This window comes from Engystomops pustulosus, chromosome 7 (genome assembly GCF_040894005.1).
Source record: "Engystomops pustulosus chromosome 7, aEngPut4.maternal, whole genome shotgun sequence".
NCBI classification, from domain to species: domain Eukaryota; kingdom Metazoa; phylum Chordata; class Amphibia; order Anura; family Leptodactylidae; genus Engystomops; species Engystomops pustulosus.
Genome location: NC_092417.1, coordinates 143,248,204 through 143,273,287, shown reverse-complemented (window position 1 = coordinate 143,273,287; position 25,084 = coordinate 143,248,204). Strand labels below are relative to the sequence as shown.

Here is a 25,084-nt window from a genome sequence, read left to right as displayed (position 1 = left end):
TCGAGCATTTTTCAAAGGGACCATGGTTTGGGATTAAAATGGGTTATTTAATTAAAAAATAATGTCTTCTGATAAGTTGCAAACATCTGCGATCTATTCTTCACTGTTCCCCGTGTATATTATCTCCCGACAAGTTAGCAGATGTGAAGAACAGTGAAGAATAGAATAAAACCAGTGAACACAGTGAACACAGGATCATTTAAGAGAAAAACACAGTGCAGAATAGATTACAGATGTTCGGCACATCTGCTTACTTGTCGGGAGATACGCGCGGAACGGTGCGGCCAAAATAGCATGTGAAGAACAATATATATGTGTGTGAAGAACAAATTGCAGATGTTTAAATACATCTGCAATGTATTCTTCACACATATATATTGTTCTTCACATGCTATTTTGGCCGCACCGTTCCGCGCGTATCTCCCGACAAGTAAGCAGATGTGCCGAACATCTGTAATCTATTCTGCACTGTGTTTTTATCTTAAATGATCCTGTGGTCACTGTTTTCACTGTGTTCACTGGTTTTATCCTATTCTTCACTGTTCTTCACTGTGTTTTTTTAATTAAATGCTCGATCGCGAGCAGGGGAAATACTGTTATTCTGGTCACCTAGCAACCCTTACGTTTAAAACGCATTGCACTCGCATTGCACTTGCAATGATTGCGAGTGCAATGCGTTCTTGATGCATCTCCATAGACTTGAATGGGGCGTGAAAATTGCGCGTGACTCGCAAAAATAGAGCATGCTGCGATTTTGACGCGCGTGCAAACGAACGCAAGCACGCGCGTGAAAAACAACGCTAATGAAGAAAGAGCCATTGAATACAATGGGACAGAGTGCAATGCAAGTTCTGCACGTCAAATGCACGCGCAGAACTCGCGCGTGAAAAACGCCAGTGTAGAAGGGGCTTTAGTTGATTTTATGGGGAGGTGAGGAAACAATTTTAGCTGAAAGAAGAGTGGCATCTCGTTAATAGGGATCCTTGGGAACCTGTAACTAGCTGTATTTGTGAAAAATGTGGTGACGGGTTCCCTTTAAAATCACAGGTCGAGAACACCACTGTTTGGTCTATATTCTTCAAGTGTGTTCCTGCTTACAAACTATTAGGACATCCCTCCTGCATTACATGCTATACACTTCTATGTTCATACATCACTGTGCCTCCACTATTATCTACTCTGAGGTCACACTCCTAAAACCCTGTTAAACTTTGATTCAACTGTGCCACTGCCCCCTATGCCACCCCTCCTCCTACGGCCTATGGCACTATGAGGGAGGGGATGCCCTAATAATGGCTGGCGCATGTCTTCTGTATGAGGCGCTTTGTTTTTGGTTCTGTTACTGGAGGCAGAAATGCAAAGAACTGTAGAACCAGAAGTACTACTGGACCTTCTGACTGATTTTAAAGTTCAATAAACAGACAAGCAGCAAGGTATCTCTGTTAGGTCTTAGGTTATTTTGAGCCAAAACCAGTAGTAGTAGAACACACAGAATAGGGACAAGTCTTTCCATTACTGCTATGATCCCTGGGCTGTATGAATATTATATCCCCTACAAGTCTGGAATCACTTCCTACATATGGTACTAGAATCAGATTCTTGGGGATCGGAGGATGAGTCCCTTCTGCCTGAAAACAATCTTTGGTTTCAGCACCTTTGGAGGACCTTCAAAGGTCCTGTAATGGCTCTTGTGTACATGTATAGTATCACTGAATTTGCTGCAAACGGTAAATATTAGGCAATGTAAAACATAGTTTTTATTTGTTGATGAATAAGAACGATGCACAATAATTGTTAAAGCCAATGTATAGACACATAACACATAAATGACATATAGTAGCAGTGAGAGTTGCTCATACACTGCTATGACCTGACATATCCTTGTCTATGTTAGATCACAGAGTATGTATCAATGGGTCACCTGTGTGTACTGAGAGTATTAACAGATGTACTAGGATTTCATGGGTGAGGGTCCTTCTCAGTATAAAATTTGATGGATGGCTATGGACCCCTATAATCCACTACCTTCCTCTGTGTAGACAAGGTGTGACGGAAAGACAAGCAGCTGTTCTGTGTGTTCAATCACACCTGTCTTTGGCGCATAATAACTGAAGGCGGAAATGTGAATTGGCCCTAATTCGGCAACAATGCACGTTCTTTTAGGTGCAAACTGCTTGCAGAGGTAACCCTTAACCCTTTTTTGGCGCAGCTGCACTAGGCATCACATGAAACAGATTAGGTTCCTTTCCGCTGCTCAGTTGGACAAGACTTCAGATTTATCATGCAAAGTCCGACAGAATTGTGTTGCATGTTCTATGTTAAAGGTGCACTAAAAAAAAAGTTGAACTCTGTCGGGGAAGTGCAGGGGTGCCACATTCATGAAGAACATGCACCAGAAATGCTGAATGTGGCGCCCCCTGCACACTACACAGGACCCTGCACATAGTACAGACTGTACTGTGCCCCAATGACTACACATAGTACACATAACAATATAGAGAATAGTGTCTTTACAAACTTTTGTGTGCTACTATCCTTGTCATGTCAGGACTGGAGGAGTTTTACTTCTTTGTTGTAAAGTGAGATGTTCACAGTCCATGAACCTGCGTGACGGACCCACATGAAAAAAAACCACACCAGACCACATTGGGTACATACTGAACAATTTTATTGGCTGTTTTCAGACGTTCATTTTTTTTTTTTCAGAACGCCAATGCGGGTGGGTAACATGCCGCAGTGTGCGCTCACTGGCTTTACAAAACACACAAGGGGAATATTGCTGTCCAGATGCCTACCACCCCCACTCCTGCCCCGGAGCCACGAGTGTCTGGTGTCCGGGAGGTTGTGGGGTGTAATACTGTAAAATGTGCAAGTGTAGAAAGGCAGGAGGTCAACAGAACATTGGCATTAACTCTTTCAGTAAACGGGTAAAAGAGTTAGTGTGGGTCACATGCCCTGCCCTTACATCTCTCCTGCCCCAGGAATTCAGCACCTCATAGTACATAATACCCTCTGATCATTGTCATTTTGTTTGTTCCAACATATATACAATGGATTAGATATTAAAACAGTGGGGACAAGAGAGAACAAGGAGGGAGCTGGGTGGATACCAGAGATTGAGGCCTTGTTTTATTTCTGAACCTTGAGACGGTGGCAAGATGTGTTTTCTCCTGCTGTACCATAGATAAGTATTGTGCTGTCTCTCCCATTCACAGGACATATTCTCAGAAAATCTGATTATTTACATACCAATGGAATCATTCATTGCAAACATGATCCTCGTACAGCTAATAGCTTAAATATATATATTTATATTGTATTTATAAATAACAGAGACTTTCACACCACGCACTGTGCGAAAGGCCTGCGGAGCGGAGAATGCAGAGTGTGGGGCGGCAGGTATACGGGCTGCGGAGCTGTATACCATGCCTTTATAGCATTGCATTATTGTGTATATACATGCACATGGCTGAGCCCTGGGGGGGGGGGGGGGGAGGTTACTGGAGGATGATCCTATATTAGAGGTGCAACTCAGCAACCAATAAACAGGACCTTCTCATAAGTGGTTAATTCTTCTATGGCACCAGAACTGGGTCAATAAAGCCCTACATGGCACCCATTAAAATGACTGACTGCTCTAAGGCGTTCTATCAGCGGATAGCACGTGGTCCCATGTATACCTAAGGGCACATACACACAGACTGTGGTTTCGGCTATGTGTATGAACCTATTCCTGCCCGTGTCTTCACATGCCGATGACACGCGGTCCACAAACAACGGACCCCGGAGAGCAGCTTCTTTTTAATACAACCTCTCTTATATTACAGGTACATTCCACTACAACACAGTATTTAGTTGGGGGCGCTGTGAACTGTTGTGCCACCCTTTTAAACCTCTTTTTGAACTTTTTCCATAGAATTCCAGGGATTTCTGGAAACTCCTGAATAGTTTGCATTACTCCCTGTAGGGGACCATTCTGTTATGAAGCTCGAACAGATGAAAGTGCCTTTGTATCTCACAACAACCAATCACAGAGCAGCTTTCACTGCATATTCTACTCTAGGGAAATTGAAGATGTCCTGTGATTGGTTGCCATGTTTTGTGCCATAACATTACATTCACTATGACGGGCTGGTTTGTGATAGATATGATTGATTACTATGGCTATATGGAGGGTTTATGTGAGATGCTCCTATAATATACTTTTATCTCACTCACAGGTCTAAGGGCTCAAAAGTATGACTCTCCAATGAAACTAAAACCCCCCGGGGAGTGTATTTTATACAGCAGGTGGCAAAGACACACGGTTGGAATAGATATTGAAGGAAAATGATATGGCCGCATGAACATGAATGTGTCCATATCACGGGCCTCATGTCATGGCTGTTTTATAATAGGAGAAAAGGCAGGGGAGATATTTTGGAAGTTTCTGAGGTAAAACTGTTCTAGTTGCCAATGGAAACCAATCAGAGCCCAGCTTTAATATTATAAACAGCTGTGTGAAAATGAAAGCTGGGCTCTGATTGGTTGCTATGAACAACTAGAACAGTTTTACCTCAGAAACTTCTGATAAATCTCCCCCAGGGCCCATAGAAGAACATGGTGTCCCCAAACTACGTTCTTGTGCATGAGGCCTGTCTGTGTTACCACTAGCAAAGTGCTGTATAAAAAATGATTGCTATAGGCAACAAATCGAGTTTCCTAAAAAAAAATAAATAAATAAAAAAAAAAAGGATTTATCCCACCACACAATAAAGTAAAGTTTCAGATGTGGCGGTGTTTTGGCGCCACGTGTGGTGAGCCCCCCTACAGAGCGCTATGTGCGGATGCATATACATAGAGAAACATATGTAAACACTGTTTGCAATGCTTGTGTGCTGCTCGGCTCTGCACGTCTCCCCCTACCATCGGCGGCGGTCCACAGGCCAGTCTTGCAGTTAGCAGTTAATAATTTAAACACAAAGGATTAACACCCAACCCCTAAACTTACAAACCTTATAAAAATAGCCCCAATATTTCACATTATGCAACAGGACATGCCAAACCCCCCCCCCCCCCTTTGTTTACATCCCCCAGAAACCATTCCCCACCCCCCATAAGATGATGAAGAGCTGGACACCAGGGCACTGCCCTATATGGGGGGTTTGGTACAGAACGCAGCTCCTCTTTTAACCCTCTCTGGATGTAGCAGTGTGTTCTTGTGTACTTGTATGCGTGTGTCTACGTGTAAACATAATGAACCCCTTAAATACATTCAGCATTTAAAAACCCTTAATATAATCTTTTAACCCCTATTAGCCTGAAGAGCTGCACAAAACCATAGGCATTACATTATGGTTCTTGGTTTCTTAAGTGGTGCAGCTAAGCAGGTCTACAGGAGGAGGGTTATCATTAAGGTAATATCAGCTTGTATTTTTTTTTCTTTTGTTCCCATGAACAGCGACCTTGGAGTATTACAACTTGATGGTAACCCAACTCCTGCTCGCGTTATTGCCCATCTCAGTAGGAGAGAGGTCCCTGCCGCAGGCTTTCCGGGAGGATGGCGGACGCAGGGTTGAGTCAGGGTCATCTTCTGGCCAGGCGGACAAGAATAGGAGGAGATGAAGGGCGGCTGGTTAGCTTTTTGGGATAATTCCTGGGGGGGTAAAGTGAGGGAGAACACACATGCGAGAAGGGAAGAGAAAGTATGGCGAAAAAAGCAGAAAATGGTGGCAATTAAGTGACCAAAAATAGAGAGATGAAATGGGAAACAAACATACAGGACAGAGAAGAAAAGTCATTAGTTTGGGAAAGTTGAACCAAGCAGTCAGCAGCCAGCAATGATTGTGCTCCCAGCTCTCTATATACATATTTATAGCCGTATATACACAAACATTCAGTGTCCAGACTATAAAATGATGCACTGATAACTAGTCGTAATACTGATGTGTGCGCCAATATATACACACTTCTATAGATATTTACAGAGCAGAAGATACATACATACATATATATATACTTAAGATAAATCCTTGTTTCACAGTCCATTCCTATCTACATTCTGGTATAATGGAGGAGGGCCCATATCTCAGAGCTGTATTGTGTGAGATGGATTGATGAAGATGATGGTCTGGAAATGGTGGAGATAACAATAATGAGGCGTCACCCTGTGCCCAATGGATATTGCAGTGGTAGCTACTTAAAGGCAATGGCGCACGTCAGGGTAAGGCAACCCGTAGCTCTGGCAGCTGCTGCGGTACTAGAAGTCTGGCTCTGGTTGCTTTACTCGGGCACTTAGGTCATGCTTGGACTTGTGGTTCTACAGCAGCTGGAGAGCTGGATGGTGCCTGATGATGAAATCACAGCATGGCTGAATAATGTCACTGTGTGTACTACAGGCGTATGGGAAGTGTACATTCTCCATGATCATACAGAAGGTCCATATTCATTGTCGCTAGGTGACACTACAGGTTTTTCTTCATAGAGAAAATTCCTCTAGTATCCCTGGTGGTACATTGCAGGGCTTACTCCCCGTAGTATCATTGGGCTTTAGTGACATCTTCAGGTCACAGTAGGAAATTCCTCTGTTATGTGCCCTGTTTGCTGGGGGAAGCAGGGACGGGGGTCTCCTGAGTGATGACGGGGCTGGTTTTCCTGGCTCTCTCTTTCCCGCTGGCTCCCAGGGGCCCCTGCTCCTTATTATCAGTCGGACGCTGCTTGCTGAGGGGCCCGGGGGCGGGAGAAGCGTGACCATTCTTCTCGTCTGAAAAAAGTTGTTTAAGTACGTCAAAGAAGTTACTGATTGGGCGGCCTAGAGATAGAGAGAAAAACAGGGAAGGGAGAGAGGGGGGGAGGATAAGAGACAGGCAGAGAGAGAGAAAGAGACAGAGACAGAGAGAATGGGAAAGACTCAAAGTAAACCTATTGCCCATAGATACCGGAGGCAGCCATTTTGTCTTCCATTAGAGGTCATTTTCTTTATGCGAAGTAACTGGCTGCCTAATTCTAAGTGACATTTTTAATAGTCGTAACTGAAATCTCAAAATGGCTGCCACTGCTGTATGTTGGCAACAGATCCACTTTAAAGAAGAGAAATAGTAGGGAGGTAAGGTTGAAGGTTGGGATAAGATGTGTGTAAGAAGATAAAGGGACTGTTAGAGAAATGATGAAACAAAATGATAATTGAGGCAAAAAAAAAAAAAAAAATTGGGAATCAGGGTCTATTCACACTGATGTTTCTCCCACTGGTGTCCAATCTACTTCAAAAAGTGGAAATATACATGTCTCTTTGTGATCATCTACTACTGTGCCTGGTGCTACATTGACTCAGTAGTAGTATAAATTACATATGATGCCTCGGGCACTCTAAAGATGGGAAAATGCGCAATAATATTGCATTCTTCATCCCATTAGTTAGTAGAATATACAATCGGTGGGAAAAATGGTAAAAAAAAAAACAGAGAAAAAAAATGAAAGAATGAAACAACTACTATAGAGCTCCCTCACTATCCATCTACTGAAATTGCAACTAAACTTTCAACAAAATTGTATGAATGAATAGTGCGGATGATAAAAGTAAACTTTGCAATATAATTTATTAAAGAAATATGTTGTTCTGTCCTTCTTTTTCCCCTGCCTTTCTGTGCAACCCAAACTTCTAATTAGTGCAATGAACTCAACATGTCAGTTCATTCCAGTGATTAGAAATGAATGAAAAAATGCTTTTAATGGATCGTTTGCACAGCTGATTTTCACTTCCATTTGCATCTACACTAAATCTGTTCTGTTCTCTAGTGAGAGCTGACCTCAGAGAGCTACCATGTGAATCTACACCTCCTGTCCTGTTCTCTAGTGAGAGCTGACCTCATAAATATTCTCAAGGTGTGGAGTCAATGATTATCTGTCTGAAGTGGACAGATCTCAGATACATTGCTCAATGCAGGAGAAAGAAGGAGCAGAATCAAGGCACAGAGAAGTTGCTTAACTTAATAAAGTATATTACAAAGTTTACTATAATCATCTAATTCTGAAAAATTCCTATTAGCTTTAGTTACTCTTTAAACTCTTATTTGGTTCAGGAAATTAGATGCATTTCTTGTCAAATAAAAAATAAAAATCAAGCTAAGATAAAAAAAAAATCGAAGGAAATTGTAGGAGTATGAAATAGAGGGGAGAAGAAGGGGGAGGAGGAAGAGAAGGGACAGATAGATGCAGGAAGAACACTGATATGCAGAGACAGCCATAGACAGATGTGAGACAACATGGCACAAATCATTAAGAGAATGCTGAGCGTGTAACATTCTACAAGCCATCGTTCAGCTCTGTAGTCAATGGACGGTGCAAAATGCTGCAGCCTTTAGAGCCACTGAGCTGAATGACACATGGAGCGGATGTGACAGAGATGGCGGCATTATAAAGGAGGCAGGAGGCGCGTGGTGGCACAGGGAAAGAAGCAGCAAATGGGGTGAGGAAAGCGGAGCAGGAGCTGATTCTACAGTGTCTTGTCTATGTTTGTGGGATGCGGTTTAGGACTTCTGTTCCATAAATATCAGCAATCATTTTTTTGTATGATGTCTAGAATTGTCTGAATGAATCTATAACCTCTAGTAGATGTATTATGTGTTGTTTTTGTGAATGAGACATAAAACGTCAACATTTTCAAAGAAATCATTGGGCAAAAGAGAAATGTTGTAATGTCCAAGCCATGAACATGACCTCAGCCAATGCTAGGGGCACGAAGATCTACCTTGTCCATAGAATGGTTTATCCACGGCAACAGACTACATCCACACTATCACTTACAATGTAGTCTGTTGCTATGGAAACAACTGAGTGGAATGTACATCTATGAGCTACATCCTCTAAGAATTGTAGGGTCCTATTTTAGGTAGAATTGGTAAAAGTAACATTTACATAACTAAGCCAAATGTGCCTGTAGTGCATGTTATAATGTAGGGGAGATATGGTCCCTTGTTTGGAATGGTGACCCAATGCGGCCATTAGAATCATTTTGGGACGTGAATGATTTTTAAAGGGAACCTGTACCAAATTTTTCACAAATACAGCTATTGGCGGGTTCCCATAGAGCCCTAGTAACTAACTGACACCCTTCTTTTAGCAAAAATTGTTGTCCTCACACTCTCATATGTTCAACTTTATAATTTTGCCTGGTATCCAAGGATGTCTATAGCGAGTCAAGGTGGGCATGACCTCCACGGCCGGAATCCAGCAGCTCCTCTCCATGCTTTCACTGCATGCAGCAGTAATGTCATGTGACCAGGGTGACATCATTGCAGGTCCTTTAGCCTCCTAACATTAGCAAACTGTCTACTAAGTATATATCGCATGAAATCACAGAGAGAGAGAAATAGAAGTCCATGCAGACTGCTGTGATTTTTTTATGTGGTCAGACATGTGCATAGGGTACAGTTTGGTAATGTTAAGAGGCTAAAGGACCTGTGATGATGTCACCTCGGTCATATGAAGTTAGGTCATGCCCCTCAGCTCGCTCTAAAGATCCCTAAATACCCGGCAAGTTTATAAACTGATTTTATAAGGATCTGAGGTAAACTATTTTAGGTAAAAGAAGGAGGTCATATAGTTACTAGGGTTCTAGCTGTGTTTGTGAACAATGTGGTGACAGGTTCCCTTAAATATTGCTCCTGTATAAAGTAGTGTAATACACATTGAACAGATGGCTCTGTTTGTATGTAGTGACAGGTAAAATTGAGGCCTGTCAAGTGCTATGGGGCAGTTTTAGAAGAAAAGCTGTATGTGATACAACCAATCCCAGCACCTTTTTCATTTTTCATGCTATGAAAAAGACAGTGGAACAGAAGGCAGTAATGGGACCCCTACTTCAGATAAGTGTTCATTCCAAAAGTATGGCCTGCATTTATTATGCATTTATCGTATATTCTGTGGTCCTCCTGTGACCGCTTGTTGCTGCCCCTGTTTTCTTCTGTCAGTCATTCATTAAAGGTGCAGTCATAGGAGATGCTGGATGGTACTGGGCGGGACAAAGAGAAGGTAATCGCACCAGCAGATGCAGCTCCACACCTGGTCCACAAAGAAGCTTACTTGCATAAGGATAAAAATGGATATTCTCTGAAATGATACATCCTTGGAAAACAGGAAAGCAACTAGTATATTGGCAGGCAGTGTGATACCTTTCAGAGGTTTCTTGATGGCTCAGTGTGGTGGTATCATCAATTTTTAAGTGAGATGTAAATTGCTAGTATAGAGTCACAGAGACAGAGAATTTAGCACTGAAGTCAAGCTCTCCCCCCTTGTCCAGGGACATAAATTCTGGGCTCTTCAGAAGCCGCATAAATTATGTCAATCACAGCTGAGTGGTCATTCTGAAGCAGGGAGAGCTTGACTTCAGGGTTGAGCTTTCCTCCTCCATGACTTCATACAACTAATTTATATCTCACTTCAAAGTTGATTCTCTGGTTGATGACAACACACTGGGCCATGAAAGAAACATGGAATATCTGGAAGGTGTAACACTGCCTAACAACATACTGGTAGTGGTTTATTAAGTCTATGGCTGCTGACAGGTTCCTTTTGCATAGTGCCAAATGCAAGGCTGCTTCTATTTGTGTGGCTGCTGTGTGCACACCCTAATATTTAGAAAATAGGAGACCAGGAAATGGGAAGATGTGTAGATGTACCATAGACATAGGATTAGACTAAGACATTGTAAGTGTTCACAGAAGCCATGGAAGTCCTAGTAGATATTATCATGACAAATGGGAGATGTATGATCCAGTTTACAGCTTGTAATGTGGATTTCAGAGAAATGAAGCGACTGCCAGGAGCCATATGCAGGGAAATAACAGAAGATGGAGATGCCATCATAAAGGATGGATGGTGGGAAGTAATAAAAGAGGGTAAGAAGGAAAATGGATGGAAATAACATGAAAGCTAAATAAACAAAGGGACCAAGAGTGATAAATGGACAACATACGAAGATTGGAGAGAGAATGAGGAGTCAGATAGGGGAGGAAAGAAAGAGGCCAGGCACAGAGGGGGAGCCGCAAGTGTTACAACTACAAATGATGGATTCTTAAAGGGTCCTTGCCATAAGCAGTGCCTTAAAGGGTTTCTCCCAGAACTTTTTTGGGAGAAGAGCAATGGTTTCTTGTAACCAGCTAACGTGCCATATTTTGGACCATCCAGTCATGCAAGGGGCATGTTCAGGCTTCAGGGCATCTCTGGAGAAAAGCAGCTGGTGGCTATAGGTGGGAACAGGGCTATGTCACTCTGTAATGTATCCATCATATCTAATGAGTCAGTAGTAATGGCTTCCTCCACAAATGGCCAGCATGTCTTAAAGGGGTCATTGCCATGGATTAGACCCTGACCATCTCATTATTATAACAGATATTTGCAAGTTCTATAGACATACAGCTGATTGTAAAGGGTTATTGCCATGTGAATGAATTGCTTGGATATCCATTGGATATAAAGAGTATGGAGCATGCGCACCAGAGCTCCATTTATATGGGCCCCACATGGGGTCCACAACACTTACCCCATCCAACATAAAGTTTATATAGTGGGAAAACCTTTTTTCATTCTCAAAATCCCTACCCCAAGTAGTAATGGCTATCACATTGGTTGTAATCCCATGTTAGAGATCTTTATTGCATTCAGTGAATGGAAACATTCTTGTCCTGATCATGCACGGCTTAAGAGAGATCAGATAAATTTAAACATCTAAAAAATTTTGAAGCTATAGTGTAAAAGGATTGTAGCTGGACTTGGAGTACTGGTGGCACATCCTTAGATCACTGTATAGCTTAGTTCTCACAGAACCTCCACTTTGCTACTGTAAAAGCTGCTCCCAGTGCACTTGGATAGGCTACAATCTCCCCCAACAAGCTTTACTCGTCTATAGTTGATTGTTATAGGGACAGGGCTGGTTTTAGGTGAGGCATCTGTTGCCTCACCAGCAGATTAATAATTTAGTTTAAAAAACTATGTTTAGAGGGAAATATTTTTATTTATATATTTACACTTATTTTACTATTATTTAAAAGTCATTTCAATCTGCAATACATGTTATTACATTGACATTTCTGAATTTAGTGCATGTCCTTGCAGAGTGACAGAGCCCTTGTAAGTATCTGGCATGTGTTCCACTGGTCTGTATATGGGTCCAATGTGTATATATATATACATATATATACATGAGTGTTTGATGTATGTGTAGGAGTGTGGGTCAGTTCTGTACAGTGCATTACTCCAGGATGGGTAGGAAGGGATTTAAGGAAGGGAGCTGTCATGTACAGGTTGGGGTGGGGTAGGGGGTAGAGTAAGGGGTTATCTGCGTGGGAAGCAAGGAGGAGGGAGCGATAGCGACAGCAGCAGAGATATGAGCACACAGCTGTAGGGTCCTTACCACATTTTGAGATCTTCCCACTGAGATACTCCATACAGTTATTTGTGTCTGAACAGCACAAGGGGAAAAACAGGGTGGGGGGACATGAACCAAACATTCCCACACAAAACAACTGCCCCCCCGTTACACACACTCTGATTGTCATTGAAACTTCACATCATGTAAAACTGGTGTGACTGTAGTAAACCCTAATATAGTTTTATTACCTTCACAACTCTCTTAGGGGTCCAGGCGGCTGATATATAAAGCGCTGTTTGGTGTGACACTAGGACTTTAGGGGGCACTAGTATGTGAACAGAACCAGAATATTTTATTCCACAACTAAGTGATTAGGCAGGGGACAGTCACACAAACAGCACCTCATGTCTCAGCTACCTGGGGTTGACTCTAGCACACCCAAATTTTCAGATATTTGGGCTTTGAAGAGGTTATATGAAATTAGAAAACCCATGTCTACTAGAGATGAGCGAGTATACTCGTCCGAGCTCGATGCTCGTTCGAGTACTAGAGTACTCGAAACGGCTCGTTGCTCGGATGAGTATCTTGCCTGCTCGAGATCGAGCATTTACTTAAGAAAACACAGTGAAGAACAGTGAAGAATACAATGAAAACAGTGAACACAGGATCATTTAAGTGAAGAACACAGTGAAGAACACATTGCAGATGTTCCGTACATCTATGGAAACATCTGCAATGTGTTCTTCACACATATTGTTCTTCACATACTATTGTGAAGAACACCGTTCGGCGGGTATGTTTTCCGATAAGTTAGCAGATGTACGGAACATCTGCAATGTGTTCTTCAGTGTTCTTTCAATGGGAAAAGTTTGACTCGAGTAACGAGCACTCGAGCATTTTAGTGCTCGCTCATCTCTAATGTCTACCTACAACAGTGCCATAGACTGCGTTTATTATTGCAGCTCTTTGGAGTAAATTGGATTGAGTTGCAGTACCACATACAACCTGTGGACTGGTGGACCACTATTATCAATCATATTATCTAGGCAGTCATGTTTTTCTGCTCTTATATAACCTCTTTAATAAGGTTATGGTAATAAGTAATTTGAATAAGGCAAATTTTGAATAGAATTTTAGCATAAAGTGTACCTGTCACCTACAGTTGTCATGCACATGGCAAAGGCTTTCCCAGGCAGCTCTGTACTATGACGTACCATGCTCCACCTACAGCCTTTCTTGTTTTGTGCAAAAGATCTGCAAAAACTGGAAGAACTCAGAATGCCTCTGGATTAAAGGGGTTGACTGCTTAAAGAAAAGAGTAAGCAATGTCCTGCAAAAAATAATAATGATTTCTGTATATTTAAAAGCCAGGCCCCCTTATAATGGCAACGCCACGATCCTACTGCCTGCCTCTCCCAACCATAATAAGGACGTGGTCAAAGGAGTATATGGACATTGGTGTCACTGGCGTCACACTCGTATTATATATCATTTGTATAAAATATCATTTTCACAGTATATCGCTTTATATATTACTAAAGCAGCCCATCCCTTCAAACCTGAGGCTTACAGAGATAACGTCAAGGGCCTTGTACTTATTTTTGAGAGGCTCTTTATAAAAGACCTGGCCATGTGCAGGAGACCTTATACAGCGAGATCAAGTTTGGAGGACGCTGCAGCCCACCCAAGGTGGTGATGGCCTCCAATGTAAGCTGGTGATAGGTCCACTTTAGTCAAGTTGGTTTTCATGAGTTCAGCCGAATGGTCCAAGATTTCCGCCATTTGTAAACCTTTCGAGATACACAAGTTGTTGTTATTTTGTGGCTAAAGGCCTGTAACACACACAGAGTATGGGGATTGTGTGGTGTTTATGATGAGAGATGGATTGCCAGGTTAGCCAGTTGAAGGTTGGAAGCTACATCCAATCTTGGAGATTTATAGATGGTATGAATTTATATTTGAGGTTATATTTCTATCATTAGGTTCGTTCTCTCCACTTTACATGTATTATTAGTGGGGTTACAGATGAAGCTTTGCTTCTCTATTACTTATTTAAATAAACTGCATTTTGGGATATATATTTTTATACTTTCTGTAAAATTGCCCAAAACCAGGTCAACCTGTATCAGATGATTTATGGGTTAATGTGGGGTTTGCAGAGAGGCCCAAGTCCCTTTGCCTCATTGTAATAAGATATGAGAATGATGAGGGTAGGAATAGTAAAGGAAATATGTGTCTCCACACATATTGGGAGAAATCAAACTATGTTCAAATGGAATCTGAATGTCACTGGCCCTTTAAATGGCTCGTCTGGCAACACTAAGATGAGTTTTTACATTTATCACTAACAACTCTGTAGATCTTTAATGTTACCTCCTTACTGAAGTGAATACAGAGAAGTCTTTCCAATGAAAGAATTTACAGAATATAGTTTGCTGAAAGGAAGATGGAAGCTTAGCAGTGGTGTACCCCACTCACTGGAATAATCACATTAGAAAACATGTTTAAATCTTTATTAATAAATATATTACATGCGCACTGTATATATAATGTATTAATACATACATGGTTAATATCAGCAGATAATGGAGGTACAAAAATACAAAAAAACATTTTTATTGCCTATATCAAGCTTTCTAATGCTTTATATGTAGCCAAAAGCGGTGGGGATCTAATCATCATTAACGTGATGTGTTTTTTTAAAAATATTTTTGGGCATATACTTTTTACCTCCATTATCTGCTGTTTTTACCCATGTATTGTTTTCTTTATTACACTAAAACAGATTTAAACATGTTTTTCTAATATGATTCCATATCTGCAATTTTTTGGACAGCTTTGGCATTTATAAACATAACTGGTAATACCATTAGTTGCCCACACTCCCTAGAGCATTGTTTTGTTTGTAAAACACATTTTATATCAAACCTCTTCATAAAAAGTACCATGATCGGGACAGTATTCTTCCTATGGAAAGATCTCTTAAGCATGACTAGATCTGTTGTTTCCAAATATCACATTATAACCAAATATCAGCTCTAAAATCACATTAAAAGCTTTCAGGATACAATGATACGTGATAAAGTCAGATACTTATTGTAAGCTCTTGTGAGCAGGGTCGTCATGCCTGTCGTTGCATCTGACGATGTTATTGCTCCGATTTATTTGTCTTATTTTATTTGTATATGTTTCAAAAGATCAGTAAATATGAGGGCGCTACACAAATATAGATTTATTATTATTATTATAGACTTTATTCTTCGGTGTCTCCTATCTTTTAATTTGACCTTGGTCACATCTTACGTCATTCCTCTCCGGTTACCATCTTGTTACGTTTGGCCTTTTGCCAAACCTTTACCTCACTGGACGACCCCTCCTATCCAACCACAGAATACTCTTATATCCTGTGAAGCTTCCCTTCCCTCATGTCCTACTACATTCACGTCATGGGGTCTGAGCTGTGATAGAAGAAAGAATCTTTTCTAAACCACATGTTACCTACAATGGTTTCCACATGAAATCCACTTCAGTAAGTTAACACGTCATTTCTTATCTGTGGCAGAAAATTCCACTTCTATATGCACATGCAAACTTGCAGATATGATATTTATTTTGGTGCAGAATATTCACCACAATCCATGTGAAAATTCAGCCATATAAATATAGGTAATGGGCACTTAATGTCTGTTGGGTGTTTATAAAAGGAATGTCCACTTTCATAAAAATGCCTTACATTTCCAATACTCTGATTAAAGTGAATGGATGGCCATGTGCAAGCACGTGCTGTATCCTGGGTGAGCGCATGGCTAGGAGGAGGAGGAAGGGTGAGTGCTCCTCACCCCTCCTCTCTCCATAGAAAGGTGGGCGGCAAAGTGCTCACTGCACCCTGAACGGGTGCCATAGACCTCTATGGAGCTCATGATCTGGTTAGAAATTTTGCGGCTAGATCACAGCCCCCATGATGGTCGTGTGTAAGAGGCCTTATGGGTCTTAAAATCCTTACTACAGGCATACCTTTTGATGTATTCTCCTATTTCTGTATTCCACTGGAAAAGTATTTAAATAAGCGGTTCTCAACCTGTGGTTCGTGACCCCTTTGGGGGGGGGGGGTCAAACAACCGTTTCACAGAGGTCTCCTAAGACCATTGGAAATGAGACACTGCACACCGTCTGTCTTGGCTTGCTTCCTTAACATTCCCCCTGTAATTAAATTATCAAATGTACATGCTTCTTTAAGGTGCACTTATATTTGACCAGGGAAGTGCCGCTGCACAGTTACACACAGTAAAGACGCGTCTAAGAAATGGTACGCACTGCCAGCGTCACAGAGGAGAGCCGCAGAAGACCAGAGAGGGAGCGTAGGAAGATAAATACTTTCGATTTCTAGCTACTGGGGGCATTCCTGTGACTACTGGCTACTACAGGGTGGGGGGGGGGGGATGACAATGACTTCTGGTCACTATGGGCATCATTTTGACTGCTGGCTACTGTGGGGATCTTTGTGACAGCTGGCTACCAGGGGCATTCCTGTGACTGCTGGCTACTGGGGGCATCAATGTGTCTATTTGGGGCATTACTGTGACTACTGGCTACTAGGGGGGGTGACAATGACTACTGGCCACTATGGGCATCATTGTGACTGCTGGCTATATTCAATAGAGGGGGCATCTCCTATTCAGGCCTGAGTGGAGGACCTAAGGCTTAAGTGAAGTGTAAATCTGTTAAAAGAAAAAATTGTGCTCAGGTTTGCCTGTATTTTTACCATGTAAACTATAAAGTACTGACAGCTTTTATTGTGATTTTTTTTCACTTTTGCCCTTATCAATTTTTTGTTCTCACCATTTCTATCTGCTCCCCTAAACACAACGTTTTAACATGATTCAAGTGAACTAGAGTTATAAGAGCTTTTATTCTGCTGCTACTTCAGTGCCCTGGGATAGGCTAACAAACAAGCAAATATAATAAATATATATTATTATGCTGGCTACAAAATCATCATTGGCAGCACATCTACTGGTATAGACTGGGCATGTGCTCTGTACAATGATGGTTACTAATGAAAATGGCATCTATGGCACCTCAATAGTATCCAGGGGAAGGTTATCACCGATTCATGATATAGTACTGTAAAGTCTACTGATGAAATGGCCGTTCTATGGTCCTCAGGGTGGATGGCTAAGGTGCTTCAAGGGTCAGATTCGGTCTACATGTGTGTCAAGGACATACTTACCATACAGACACAGATAAGTGGAGGATTTCTATAGTATAGTACAAATGATGTGCACATTGGCCACATCATGAGACTAGAGTACATGTGTTTTATATGTGTTATTGAAGGGGTGATTATTCTTTCTATCCTCTTAGTCGAGCCTCACCTGAAAGCTGCAGTACAGACGGCTGCTCGTGGGAACTCAGGAGCTGAGTCTGAATTGTCTCCACAACCCGTTTGAACCTTCTGCTAGGACCTGACGCAAATATAGAAGATGAGACATGTATTACAACAAGTATATGGTCATAGTGAGAGTGAAATATTAATTGTCTTTTACTTTTGTACTATGACATCACAGGGAAGAAAAGGGGATGTAGCTTCCTGGGATAAGGCACATGCGCCAATATTATCCAACTATGTTACCATTCTGCTGCTTTGTTTGGGCTTAGACTTAGCCAACTAATAGGAGGCATACAATTACTGTAGGCTAGACAGCCCTTCAGCATCAGATACACAGCAGAAGACTGGCTAGTCTAACTTTTAGACACATTTGATATTAGATTTATCACCCACTCTTTGTAGTATCGATGTTCTTCCATGGCTTGTCAGATTTCTGTAACTCCTTATTCTTGATTGTATGATGAAAAGTTATAGAATTTCCCAATTACATTTCTATGTCTATCCCATGCACTTTTCTAGATCTCCGGATGAAAAACTAGTCCATGGTCATGTGATGGATACGCAGGAGCAGGAGTTGTTACAAGACACGGCTCTCACATTACTGCACTGTGATGGTAATTTCTGTGCCGAAATCTGCTATACGGGTTCCCAACATGGAAAGTGACTGACATGTCTTATATTTCTAGCAACTTCTAGTCAAATGCAGGTTCATATCGGAAACAACTTGGGACCCAGGAGCTGGAGCAGGGTAAGTATGTAGGTTCCCCCCACCCCACCTCAGCCCCCACGTTTTTTCATTTTGACTGATTGTTACCGAGCCCTACAATATTTAAGGTGTGTCTCTGCTTGTGCTTGAATATTCTTTTCAGGCAGAACCTCATGCCTCTAGTGTCTTACAAGAGTCGAATGAAATAGGCAAAATTGTTATTTGAGTGTCTAGAGTCATAAGATGTAGATTACTTATGGAAATGTAAGAGAAAATAAGAGTGTGAAGGGGCTGGATACCTGATAGCAGAGTAAAGGTGACTGAGTAAATCCCGCAGTCCTTCTGCTTTTCACAACTTTCTGTATATGTAATATCCACTTGAAACTTCACTGGCTTTTGGAAGACAGACGGACCCCCTGTGGATTTGTACTCAGCTCGGAAACTGGTTTGTGATATCACGCTGTGACTGAGACTTGGGATCTACAGAAGACACATTGAAAATGGATTGGGTGACTCTGAATAATACCATGCTAACATTGAGATGATCTCTTCAAAGGAAACAATACATAAATAATATAGAAAGTCTCACCGAAAGAAAGGCTTGTACTATGTCGGCTTTAATGGAGCTTAAAGGTTTGTCCTTAATGACCACAAAGATCTGATCTTCTTTCTCCAACGTGAGGAAGTTACCAAACCAAGACTTTTTGGCCAGTCTGCGGAAAAAAAAATGATTGTACTGAAAACTCCAATGAGGTTAACGGAGGAGAAAACATCTTAGCCCATAAGTTCTTTACAAAACGGACTCATAACCATCCGTGATCATAAAAAACTCATAAGAAAACCAAAAAATATTTTCATCTCGTGGGACCACACTCCAGCGACCAAATACCTGTGGATTTAAAGGGGTTATCTATAGGACAACTAAAAGCTAAACACTTGGGAGGGGTGGAGGCACATGCACAGTGCTGGAGCCAATAGGAGATGTTTTTTTTAGTCCCATTGACCCTGAATGGAGAGCTAAGGTTTACGCTTCTCCATTCGCACTTCTCCTCACTGTGGTACTCACTGTTCTGATACTGCAGCCATCAAAGAAATATCACTTATCCTGTAAATAGATGATAAATGCCAGTTGATGGACATTTCGATAATACGCTAATATTATAATCTACCACACTAAGGCTATGCTGTTGACCTATTCACATAATATCAGATTTGTGGAGCTACAAACCCCAACACACCTACAGATCAGCTGTTTACTACCAATATGCAGTAAACTGGTGAGAAAACCACACTGAAAACAGAGCTGTCTGCATGATGGTCTGTAGGGGTGCTGGGTGTCGTACCTCCACCGATCTCCTAAGGATAAACATTTTGTATGGATAGGTCATCAATAGTTTTTGCCACATTAAAGAAATGGTGATCAGAGTGGGAGGTTCAAAATAATATGAAGATGTACTTACTCTGGAGAGGATTCTGGTGTCAAGTTGGTCATTTCATCTGCTGTGGGAACTGAACACATAGAAATGATTTATTCATCTGGTAATTTCTCATTAATTTGCCTATTGTGTCTTTTATTCATAACATTTTAAGGATAAAGCTACATTTTTTTTACAAAATCCTAATCCTCTGTATTTCCACTGTAATTCCTCCTGTAACTGACTTTGGGATGTAATGATTCCTTTTGTCATCAGGATGTGTCTGGATAGCTGATCGTGTGCAAGTAGCCTTAACAGAGTTGTCCACTTTAAGCAGATTATAGCAAATTATTAATATTGTTTGTGTAACAAAAAGTTCCACTCTCCAATATATTCTCTGTATCAATTCTGCAAGTTTTTATAGATTTCTGCTTGTTGTCTTGCAATAGGAAGCTTCATTGTTCATCAACACCGGTCCCTGGTCATGTGATGTAACATAGGTGCGCTGTCACTACCATCACACAGCTTTGATTACACTGTGTGTTATAATGAGCTACGCACTGGTGTGACATCACATGAACATGGACTGGTGTTTATCCACAGGAAGTGAACAATGAAGCTTCCTGTTGAATGACAGCAAGAAGACAGCAAGTAGAGATCTAGAAAAGCTTAAAGACTTCATACAGAAAGTATATTGGAAAATTTTATAACTTTTTATTACAAAAACCATATCAATTATTGGCTTGAATGTGCTTAAAGTGGACAACCCCTTGAAAGTTTAACCTTCTAGTATTTTGTCTAAATGAAGCATCTGTAGGCATGCTTAGTTTGCTTTTCCACTCAGCAACCCCCATTCTCATACCTAATGGGGGTGCTAGTAGTTTGACCACTACCCACCAGCAAATTATCAAAGGGGATAACTTGAAATCTTGAGCCAACCCCCTTAAAGGGGTAAGACAAACATAGCAATATATCACCTACTCACATGATAGCTGAAAAGATGCTGGTATTTAGGGTTCAACTGCTGGGACCCCCACTGATCATGGGAATGTGGTCTTATTTTCTGCATGGGAATAAAACACTTGTCTACGTGTGGCATAGAAATGAAAGGAGCGGAGACGCAATCCATTCATAGAGTGAAATTAGCCCTCCATTCTCAGGACTGCTAGGTTTGCAGCCGCTAGTTCCCCACCGATTAGGAATCATCATCTGTTCTTTGAATAGCTGAAAGTCTACCTTACAATTTTACAAGCCAAAAAGTTTGCCATATCTTAACATCCTGAGCATGAATGATTTGTACTTATTCTAAGTATTTGTTCTCACCTTGAAGTTTGCGGCGATGGAACCTCGGTGAACCCAGGAAATTGTTCTTGATTGAATTCAGTCTTGTCCTCCAGGGCATTCCACCAATACTTGGGCTGGATGGAGGGGTAGGGGAAGGGGTGCCCGCCGGACTTTCCTTGGGCGTGTGAACAGGCGTTCCCTTGGGAGTAGGGAGGGGACTGCCACGGGGTGACGGATGAGGGGTAACCTGTATAAGGGGCACAGATTTGGGGGCCAGATCAGATGGGGGCAATTTGTTTAATGTTCTGCACGCATTATGCCCTGCAGGAGAGTTTGGAGCCCTTGACGGGACACTAGAGTTAGAAGGAAGTGGATTGGAGCGAGTTGTCTGAAGGGGCTTCTCTGTAGTTCTGGGTTTGGGTGGAAAGGTGTGGGTTTTGGGATGAGCTAGATTGCAATCATTATGCCCTCCAGGATCAGAGGTTGGTGTGGTATGAGGAGAGGAAGGTGGGGTAGGGGTCTGGGGAAGGGCAAAAAACCTCCTTATCGGCTGTGAGAGAAAACGTAGTAAGGAAGGCAAGAGGTAAAAGCAAAGAGAGGTAGGCAAAAGAAGAAGAAGGAGGATGCCGAAAAACCCAACAGAGAAAAGCAAGATATTGAAAGACGTGGAAACACAGTCATATAGAAATGGGAACATAAATAAGAGCACAACATGAAGAGAAGATGAAGGACAAACAGCAGGGAAGAGAAGTGAGACATAAAAAAGAAGCGGAAAATAAATAAGGACATTCATCACAGGGAAAAACAGAAGCAAGAAGGGAAAAAGTATGAGAATTTGAAAGCAACAGGAAAGAAGACGCAGAATGATAGATTTAGTGGTTCACAAAGAGAGACATTGAAGCAAAGCAGCCATGGGAGGAGGAACAATTTGTCAAATAGGGGTACAGAGGGTCAATGGAAGGAACGACAGCAGCCAAAATGAGAATGAAAAAAGAAAAAAAAAGACATGCATGTTAGAAGCAGCACCCCGAAACCGACCAAGGCGAGAGAGCAGTCCCGCAGCAATGAGAAAGCCATCAGCCATTTTACCTGCCAGCTTGTTACAAGAAAATCACAGATATGGATTAAATCAGCAATCCTACAAACCATATCCATTACTCCCACTGTATGCCGTACTGTGAAATCAATACTCACTTTGCAATGAATTATTAAAACTTAGAGACTGACCCTGAACCAGCGACACTATTCTACACAGAACCTCTATCGATAGTAATATGGTCATAGTAACAGAAGTAGAACCTGCTTTAATTATTCTCAACGTCCGGTTATGGCTTGTGTTGAAGTGCCCTTCCCAAGGGTGCGACTGTAGCACACATCCACGCTCAGGGACATATACAAATTCAGATTAATATAGGGCTATGTAGGGCTCCATCTATATAACAGGTCGGTTATATAGGGCTCCATGTATTTCAGTTGGGTCCCTCCCACACGACCATGGTTGCAATGGGCCACTCTGTGAGCCGGCTATCCCAGACACAAATTTTGGAGTGGGTCCTATTCCTGCCCACGTTTGCAGCTTGTGGTAACAGACCCGTGGCCCATTGCTTATGGTCCATGTGTTGAGGTCTGTTCACATACCAATGACAGCAGTAAGGACTTCCCAAGCTGCAAACATGGGTAGGAATAGGACCTGTTCCAAAATTTGCATCTGGTATAGCCGGCTCACACAGGGGGCCATTGCAACCATGGTTGTGTGTGTATGTGTGTGGCCATTGCAACCATGGTTGTGTGTGTATGTGTAAGACCCCATTGAAATACATGGGGCCTCTTTCTATCCATTAAAACAACAGATCGCACACAGCCAAAAACAGAGCACAGTAGGGATGCTCCTTCTCTGGCCAGTTGTCTTGTCAGAGGACAATGATGAGTAAGGTGGGCCACAGCTGAGCACTAAGGACACAGATAATGTACTACTGGCTAATGTAAGTAAATCTGACAGGGAGTCTATAGAGAAATGAGTAAGGAGGATTGCTTAGTATATGCCTTAATACATAGATGTAATGTCATAATGGAAGCATGTGCTGAATTACACAAAGTACAAAAACTGTGACATAGAAAAACAGAAATATGGATAATTTTCATTTGTCAGATGAATACAAGCCAGGCGTCCCATTATCAGTATAAAAGTAAATTCCGGAGTATCAATTCCAGCCTAATGACAACTATGGGGGATCCTAATTATATCACAATGTGGAATATACATTATTGATACATTGGGAATTCTACGTACACTGTGACCATAGCAAAACCTTTGTGTGAATAATCATAATTTCTCATAAAGAATTTTATTTTGCTTATTTATGAACAATGGCTCAGATTACAGGGAATATCACAAGGTAAACAATACTTTTATGTATAGTGACTGGAAAGAATATCAAACATGATCAATCACATCTGATCAAGATAATCCATTTTTTTTTTTACAAAATATTGGGGCATATGCTACTGGATGCATCTAGAGGAGAGTATGTTGGCATACAGGGCGGGCGTCAGCATCTGGTATACCTGGGCAAGTGTCGGGGCCCACGCGGTCACTAGAAACAAGCGGCACAGTGGCAAAACTGGTCACTCCCTGCTCTGCCTTTACCATCTCACATGGCTGTGTGATGGATCATACGTCTCCTGCCTGTGCAGAGGATGCCAGCAGTGAGGAGGTCAGTACTTTTTTTTCTTTATGGCTACCATGGGGACCTGTGACTATTAGGTATGGGGAGGGTCACTGTTACTATTGGTTTTGAGAGCTGTGTTAAAGTTAAAGACTATTGGCTATGGGGGGCACTGCTACTATAGGAAACTGGGGGTACTTTAAATATTGGTTATGGGGAACATTTGGTAACTGGGGCCACTGTTACTATTGGCAACAGACGGGACTGTGACTGTCTATTGGGGTTTTGTGGCTATTGGCTGTTATTATGGGGTTCTGAGGGCACTGTGACTTAGCTTCTGGGGCTTCTTAGGGGCCTCCTTAAACTGGGAGCCGGCCCTGTGCCATATGGAGGTATCAAACAGCAGCACACAGCTTTAGCATGTAAGTTGGGTAATAATCTAAAGACTAAGGCTCCATGGTTGGCCAAGATTGAACAGGTATTCATGTGTTACATTAGTGTTCCCCTGCTAGAAAAAGTGACCTGATTGCCTTTAACAACCTCCAGTATATGTATGGATGCCTGGCTAGTGTTTATATTATCCACTTTCTGCCATTATTTATGTCACATGGAGATATCACAAATACACACATGTAGATAGGACTTGAGTTACTGAGCCACATGAACTGTGTTACACTCTTATGGCTGAAATATAAATTTACTTCAGTAAAATTGCAGAAAACCTGGTTTAGTATTGCCATGAGTTCAATACATAGTCGAACTGGGGTACAAGAACCCAACAGATAAAGATATTCTGGGGACCATTACCCACTATAAAGTAGACCAAAATAACCCTCTATATTAACTCTGTATTCAGTATTGGGTTAGAGCTCAGGCCCATCGGATGATCCTCTGATTCTCTGGTGGGCCAGTCTGACACCGGTTCACTATTGCATATTTTCAGTGTCTAGTTACCCTTTTGCTAATTCTATATACATGTATATTACTGGTTAAAAAGCAGTGTCAGTATTTTATTCCGTATTATAATATTCATGACTTCACAGCTCCGTAACTCAAACCGCACATGTGTGCATACAGTATACATACTATATAGCATTATACATACATATTACATCAAAGGCATGTAATAGGGATGACTAGCACAAGCATGGGTTAATAGAAGAATGCCTCTAGTTATCAACCAGTCATAGAGATTGTGCACTTATATGATAGAACAGTTGTATGTGGGAGCAAAACCCTACTGGGTACCGAAAGAAGGAAAAGGGAGGGAATAAATAA

General features: G+C 41.7%; 1 protein-coding gene across 9 annotated transcripts in view; it reads right to left on the bottom strand.

Moving 5' to 3' along the window:
- Positions 1-2,651: 2,651 nt before the first annotated feature.
- Positions 2,652-25,084, bottom strand: part of BRSK2 (BR serine/threonine kinase 2) — a 136,085-nt gene continuing 113,652 nt past the window's right edge. For 4 of the 9 annotated variants that reach the window (XM_072118068.1, XM_072118069.1, XM_072118067.1 and 1 more), the window contains 8 exons: positions 21,180-21,690; positions 19,902-19,950; positions 19,508-19,546; positions 19,031-19,154; positions 18,741-18,921; positions 17,722-17,811; positions 12,389-12,436; positions 2,652-6,790 (listed from right to left, as the gene is read on the bottom strand). In XM_072118068.1, the coding sequence (XP_071974169.1) occupies positions 6,567-6,790; positions 12,389-12,436; positions 17,722-17,811; positions 18,741-18,921; positions 19,031-19,154; positions 19,508-19,546; positions 19,902-19,950; positions 21,180-21,690 (1,266 nt within the window). In that variant the 3' untranslated portion in view covers positions 2,652-6,566. The remainder of the gene's footprint in view (positions 6,791-12,388; positions 12,437-17,721; positions 17,812-18,740; positions 18,922-19,030; positions 19,155-19,507; positions 19,547-19,901; positions 19,951-21,179; positions 21,691-25,084) is intronic. The other 5 variants (XM_072118072.1, XM_072118074.1, XM_072118073.1 and 2 more) reach the window with 5 other exon arrangements.